The sequence below is a fragment of the Cucumis sativus genome, chromosome 4, assembly GCF_000004075.3.
Source record: "Cucumis sativus cultivar 9930 chromosome 4, Cucumber_9930_V3, whole genome shotgun sequence".
Taxonomy (NCBI): domain Eukaryota; kingdom Viridiplantae; phylum Streptophyta; class Magnoliopsida; order Cucurbitales; family Cucurbitaceae; genus Cucumis; species Cucumis sativus.
This window is the reverse complement of record NC_026658.2, coordinates 19,853,335-19,860,921: the sequence shown is the minus strand read 5'-3', so window position 1 is coordinate 19,860,921 and position 7,587 is coordinate 19,853,335. Positions and strand designations below refer to the sequence as shown.

At 32.1% G+C, this 7,587-nt stretch overlaps 1 protein-coding gene across 1 annotated transcript; it reads left to right on the top strand.

The window, feature by feature from the left end:
• Positions 1-329: 329 nt before the first annotated feature.
• LOC101210281 (serine/threonine-protein kinase SRK2F) lies at positions 330-5,384 on the top strand. Its single transcript, XM_031883803.1, has 12 exons — positions 330-544; positions 628-702; positions 809-913; positions 2,579-2,632; positions 2,754-2,849; positions 2,990-3,055; positions 3,187-3,258; positions 3,483-3,557; positions 3,672-3,755; positions 4,022-4,126; positions 4,223-4,321; positions 4,712-5,384. Exons 1-12 carry the CDS (start codon positions 425-427, stop codon positions 4,877-4,879), a joined length of 1,119 nt encoding a protein of 372 aa, XP_031739663.1. The 5' UTR covers positions 330-424; the 3' UTR covers positions 4,880-5,384.
• The last annotated feature ends 2,203 nt before the right edge of the window (positions 5,385-7,587 follow it).

The window sequence follows — 7,587 nt, the reverse complement described above, 5'->3', positions numbered from 1 at the left end:
GACAAGTGAGTGATAAATTAATTTTTGGTTCTAATCTTCTCGAGTCTTGAACTCCATCACTCAGACTCTCATTGTTCCTTGTTATTTGCGATACATATTACTTCTTTAAAAAAAGGACAGAGACACAGATTCTAAATTGTGGAGGTAAAAGTAGAACGTTGAATGGAATTGAAAAATCCAACTCATATGAGTTTACAAAACTACCCCTACTCCTTTTGTTAATGGAAGCTTTTGCAGATAAGAAAAAGAAAGATTAATTAAAAAATGCAAAGAAAAAGACACTTTAATTTGCCATATTATATTAAAAAGGTAAGAAGAGGGTTTTGTGTGCATTAGTTGACTTGAGATGATCTGACCCCCAAGGACACACACTGTTCTTAGTATTTCCACTCTTTGGTATTGGTATTGATTTTGTGGGTTAAAAATGGAGAAGTACGAATTTATTAAGGAATTGGGTGCTGGAAGTTTTGGTGTTGCAAATCTTTGTAGGGATAAAAAGAGTGGAGAGCTTGTGGCCATCAAGTTCATTGAACGTGGTCCAACGGTAATTAATTCTCCTTTGATCTCAAGTATGTCTTCCAATTCATTTTTGTTTCTCATATATATGCTTTATATTTGTATTCACAGATCGATGAGAATGTAGAAAGAGAGATAGTAAACCATCGGTTGCTTCAACATCCAAATGTCATTTATTTCAAAGAGGTCATTTCTTCCTTTCCACTTGGAATTTAGTAAATAAAATATGCATAAGAAGTAGAGGAAAAGAAAGATGGAGTTTTGAAGTGGAAGGTTGGTTTAATTTTTGCAGGTTTTTCTAACACCAACACATTTGGGTTTGGTGATGGAATATGCTTCTGGTGGAGAAGTATTCGAAAAAATTCGTAATCAGAGACGTCCTTTTACTGAAGATGAGGTCTTTTATCTCTATCTTCTCTTCCTCTCTATTCTCTCAAATTCCACCTTTAATGTTTTCACCGCACTTCCAAATATACCAACATTATCAACTCCAATCTATCACACCAATTTTTAAACGCTTTTACTAATATAACAAAAATTAGATTCATTGGTAGAGTTTTATCATCCAAAACTTTTGATTCTATCTTTAGTACTTGATCATTTGATTCTCTCTCGATTGAATTTGTATGCTTGATGTAGTTGTTCCCATGAGATTTTTAGAGAAATATTATTCTTAAAATTTGAACTGTGTATATTGATGTATAGTGTAGTGGATACAATCTCTAATATTTACTCATTTGATGTTTTCTCTTGAATACAAATTAAAACCTAAAACTTCTTGTTCCTCGATCTTCAGGAAGTTGTAGTTGCAAACTAATTTGAGCCTCAATCTTCTATAATCCAAATAAGGTTTAATCTTCCAAATCTTCAATCTTTTAGAAGATGATAATCTTAGAATTAATAAGAAGTTTCACGTCTTAAAGCCTTTAGAAGTTTAAATTTTCAATTCTTCAAAACTTCAATTTTTTCTTCAACCAAAAATCTTCCAAATGATCGGCAAACTTTCTATTTATATAAAATTTTGGGATAGTTGCAAATTTAGCAATTAATTAAATTCAAAATAATGAAGTATATAGTAACATTTTTAAAAAATTGCAAATATAGCAAAATTTGTCAAATTCTATCAATGATAGAGTTTATCACCGATAGACCATGTTGTAAAAATTGGTCTATCAGTGATACAAGTCTATCAGCGATAGTTTTGCTATATTTAAAAAAAAAATTAATGTTGCTATATCCTTAATTATTATTTATCAAATTGTCATTCAATACAATTACCCTAAAATTTTCATGGGGTTTAGACCCATTTCCTTTTTGAGCTTGCACTTGAGTCGATTTGTTTGTTGGGCTTGAGCACATTAGCATCACATATATAAAAATAGTTGGTAATCAAAATCATTACCATAATTTAGCTCATCCTCTTTCCTCACGTCACAAGAAGAAGAACATCAATGTATATTTGGATTGACATTTTAAGTGTTTAATTAAATGAAAGTGTTTATATTTAAAATTGAATCCGTGCCCTTTAAAACTTTTTTTTAGAAAAAAAATAATTTCCTGATTCTTTTTACACAAAAACAAAGCAAACTACAATTGTCAGATGAATTGAAAAGCTAGATCAAAAAAAAAGCAAAGGCCTCTTTCAAAATCAAAATTGTCAAAAAAGAAGAACTGAGGGATCGGAAACTGCCACCCTTGCTCAGTGCACCTCTCTCTCTCTCTCTTTTCTAATATAAATGGGGTGAGTTGGAAGCATGAATCTCTCTATCTGTCCTCAGTGTACATAGATGCCCGTTGACACCTATTGCCGCTCTATCTCTATTGTTAAGTGTTTAACAACATTTTTAAAAAATGGTAAATATAGCCAACTCTATTAGTAGCAACTGAGAAAAAAGAGATGAGAATCAGAAAGAAATAAACACAATTTCAGACTTTCGGTGTCAAAGGGTTGTTAAGAATTAGGGGTATGGTCTAACTGTCAAAAGAGAAGAGTATAGTAGATTTGTGAGATTATGAGATTGTGAGATTGTTTAAGTACTCTTTTGATCCATATTTGTTACAGGCAAGATATTTGTTTCGGCAGCTGATTTTTGGAGTCCAATATATCCATTCCATGGTAAGATTAAAAAAGAAAAAACAAATAAATTTACTCTCTCTCATATGATTTCTTGTTTAACTTAAAAATGTTATACCATTATATGTTTTTGTTTGACCCAAAAATGTGTGTTTTTCTGTAGGACGTATGTCATAGAGATTTGAAGTTAGACAATATCCTTTTAGACAATGGAAGTAAATCCCCACGCTTGAAGATATGTGATTTTGGCTACTCCAAGGTTTTCAATATATATCACAATTTTATTAATTTGGACATCTTCTTACAATTATGCAATTGTATTATTTGTCGTTGCTTAAGTATAATGTTATGTTATATATATATATATATATATATTGACACAAAGTGTGCTTTATGCAGCGAGTAAATCCTAGAGAATTGAAGCAAATTGCACGTGGAAGGAACTTTGGTTCTGGCTTCCCCAAGGTCTTTAAATATATATGAGAATTAATTTATTAATTTACTTATGTTGTTTCAAATGAACATATATATATATATGTGTGTGTGTGTTCTTATACTTATAATAATACTCCTTGTATTGTCAATACGTTGTGCAGAGAAGAGGAAATAGAGATCATTTGAAGCTAGATAGTAACCTTTCATATGGATGCCAAGCACCACAGTTGAATGTATGTGTGGTTTGATCAACTTCTCTAAAAATGTCTTTGATTAGGAAAATTTTATTAATTTATGCTCATTTTACGTACACATGCTCTTCTGTTTGTCAATTTGTTGTCAGTAGCTACATTCAAAACCAAATATATACACAAATAGTAATGTTGGTTCTCCGAAATATATACCAATCTTTGTCATGGCTTCTTAATTGTTTTGTTTGACACAATGCTTCATGCAGCAAAAATGTAATTCCGTTGGATCAAACTCAGCCGCCTCGCAGTCGAAGATCAATAATAATTTTGGCTTCTACAAGGTCTTTGATTAAGAGAAGTTTAATTTATTATTTTGCTAATTTGAAATGAAGGATGTTAGATATGTATTGTACTTAATTATGTGATTTTCTATTGTTAATGTTTTATGTTTATAGTTTCAATCAAAACCAAATACAAATGTTGGTTCTGCAACATACACAGCACCGGAGGTTCTACGTGGGAGAGAATATGATGGAAAGGTACAATAATGCTTAATTATGCACTCTGAGAACGATAGATTAAGAAATAGATAGCCTTAAATTCAAACATATATCTTAGAAATGGCTCTTATTGGCTTTTACTCCTGTGATTTGTTTTGAGTAAATGTGTATTTCATTGAATAATTTCTAGTAATACAAAGTGTAAATATACACAAAATAATGCAACAACATATAAGGAATGAATAAATACAGTAATATAGTCGAAGATTATGGTTAAATTACTCTAAACTCCAATTGTATTTTAGATGGCGGATGTATGGTCATGTGCAGTTACTCTGTATGTTATGTTGGTTGCTGCATATCCTTTTGATGACTCGGACGATTCTGGAAACTCTGAGAAAACTATTAAGGTCCATTTCTTCCTCTCTTTCTGTATATATAATAAATAATTAGTTCAGTAAAAGTGATCTCATCATCTTTTTCACTTTTATTTGGTTCTTTTGTAGCGAATAATGTCTGGAGACTACAAAATCCCAGACCATATTCACTTATCTGAAGACTGCCAACACCTACTCTCTCGCATGTTTATTCCAGATCCCTCAATGGTATTTTTCTACATGACAAATTTATATGTGTGTGTGTTAATTCTCATTTCTTCTACACAATTAGTTATTCTAATTCACTTTGTGTTAATTTTGTTTGATGATATTTTTTAATCCAAGCTTCCAAGACCCCTACCACATACATGCAAACAAACCTATTGAAATTTAGTCCCAAACATATAAAAAACATTTTCACTTTATCTTATGCTCAATACTATAGTAAAAACAAAAGAAAAAACTTGGAAAGTTAACTATTACTGCAGCTACTATATGAGAAACATTTTGAATAACTGAAGTATGTCTCTTTGTTTAACTATTATTATGAGACGTTGGATTATACTGCTTCTCTTCAATGTAATGTAACTCTTACACTTGCTCAATAAAATACGACAGAGAATTTCGATAAAAAAGATCACGACTCACTCCTGGTTTTCAAACAACAACTTACAATCAAAACAAATAGAACCAACCTTAGAATTGGATAATCCAAACTTCTCTCATCAAAGTGTGAAAGAAATCAGGAACATCGTGATAGAAGCAAGTAATCAGTTGGCCCCATGAGATCATCCACAGCCATCATGGCCTACGTACTGATAAAAAAAATAAGAGAACATCACTGCACAGAGTTTGAGAGAAGTGGAGGAAAGATGAAGAAGCTGAGTTTGTTGTATGAAAAGACTGGAAGAAATTCTTTGGCAAGTTGGTAGAAAAGATTTTATCACAATTTAGACACCAATGATCATGGTATGCCGTCTTTTATATTATTGTTGAACTTGATTACTCTTATGATCTGACGATAGTATTAAATAATTATTGTTCTCCAAAACTACAGTCATAATTAGCATAAGACATTATTGTCAGACATTCAAGTTCTAAATGTGTTCATATATTGCTGGGGATTATCTTTGAATTAAGTCTAAGCTACAAATTACTTCTTTATTAGCTTTGGTTTTGTAAAGTATTGGAAGATGTTTTGAGTTCACTTCTCTGTCTGTGTTTATTTGCAAGAAGATTGAGTTAGTTTGTATGTGGGAGTTCCCTATATGAATCTACTGTTTGAACATCATATTCATACTCCTTAGTTATATTTATTCTAATATATTGGAAAAATACGTACCTTTATGCTCATAGGTTTGTCGACTAGTTGATTTTTCTTTTCGTCCTAAGTTCTAAAATCTCATGATTTTTTCCTTTGTTTTTGTTTAATTTCCAAGTCATCCTTTATTTCTTACAAGATAATATTTTTAATTTAGTATCTAAAATCTAAAGATGTGTATTTTCATCTCATTCATTTTCTTCTCTTAAATACTCAATTTCATCCTTCCTTAATTTTTAAATATAGTTATAATTTGTTAATTATAATTTCATCTCATTGAGTTTGGTCGAATAGTATTCATATATGATCTTTGTCCTTAAAGGTTAGAGCTTCAATCTCTCGTCCTAGTTAGTAAAAAATTTGTTATAATTGAAACTAAACTTTCTCTCTTCTTTTTATAGATTGAAAATTATTCACAACATGATTGTACAAAATTAATGAACTTAATATTAATATCAAATGTCATAATTAAGCTTAAAGTCTAATTTATTACAACAACAATCCAGAACCAGCCTCAAAACGAACCCAAAATCATTGAACGAGCTCAAATGGCCCAGAAACCACTAAAATTGGCCTCCAATGCTTCAACATTGGACAAAACCAACTTGAACAATTGCGTCATGCATACATGCATCATCTTTGGAAAAATATTGATGAGCGTCAACACTCATCTATTTTTTGGGCAAAAAATTAGATGAAATGCATAGCCTAGTGTCATTACCCATCCCAAACCTCCTCGATTCTTGGTTTGAGAGACAGTGTGAAACCATTAGATGTCCTTCTCTACTCAACATACCTGTTGTCCCTAACCTCTAATACATTTACTTGAATAACTTGCGGAAACAAAATAACACAGCTCTAAAGAAAGATGTACTTAAACAACTCAAGTGTAATCCAATATTATAACTGATTGGGAACTATGTCATGGACTTAGATTCAATAGTTTTGTTCGTAAAAGTTACTATAGCAAGACTTCACTAAGTCAGGTCACTGCGCTAATGCACTATCAAAACTTTCAGTATTGCTTGCTTTTAATTTTGGTTGATGAGTCATGGGTCATAATCACAACATGCGAAATACTTCACTATGCACCTCTTCATCGTATTATACTTAAGTCCTCGTCGAGTATAAGTTTTCCTACGGCTCGTCCAAGTGTAAGCGAACAGTAGGTTTATCTAGGTGATCCAGAGTCGAACATAGAGAATTGTTATAGATGTTAGTTTTAGCTTCCACTTATTGTTTAGGCTTTATGGCTGTTAAATTAAAGGAATGTAACACTAACTACAACTACTTATTTACAGCTCGAGACTCATACGCAGAGAGTAAATTAAGCTAAGAGAGAATGAGTTAAACTAACTTGTATGCAGATGACCGGTGAAGGAAATTCTATGTACTATTAAATGCTTAGGTGTTGCGATAACCTTAACGTGCTATATTTGCATAATGGGCACATGATTAAGGCGGTCTTCTCTTGAAGTGTTTAAGCGTCACATTGTTCGCCTTTGGGAACACAAATGACTATGCTTGCTTAGATAAATTATACCTAGAGATTGAGACTCATAATACTTATACGGCTTCTCGCTTAAGGACGACAACCTCTCAGTGCCTATTGTCTGCACTAGTTCACTTTTTGGAATACAAATGTTGGAAGCTACCTTGCTAAGGTGAAGTTTGTTACCAAACTCCTCCTTGCATGCATTATTCTTATCCTTGCTACTTACCCTTCAAGGCAGTTGGTGACTTACATTGGCCAAGTGATGAACATACCTCAACTAATGCGATAAGGTTTAGTTAGAATAGCCCGCTGCAGAACCAACCCGAGAAAAACCAGCAGAATCCAAACAAACCAAAACAACTTATCTTCCAGTTAAATTATATAAATAAATAAAAGAAATGGGAGCAACAAAACATAACAATACTTAAACGTCATTCGTGTTTTCTATGCAATATGTATATGACATGAACAGTAGAACGAACAGATGGAAAACATGTAGACTATTATTGAGAATCCGCTTTGTATATAATCTGTGTTTGGAGGTATAATTGCTTTATGGCGGTTTTGTGTTTTTGGGTTTTGAGTAGATTTTGCAGAGTTGTTGATGACAGATAAGGGAATAATGGAGGTGGAGCTGAAATGATAAGAGCACTTTATTTATGAACATGCTCACCAAGA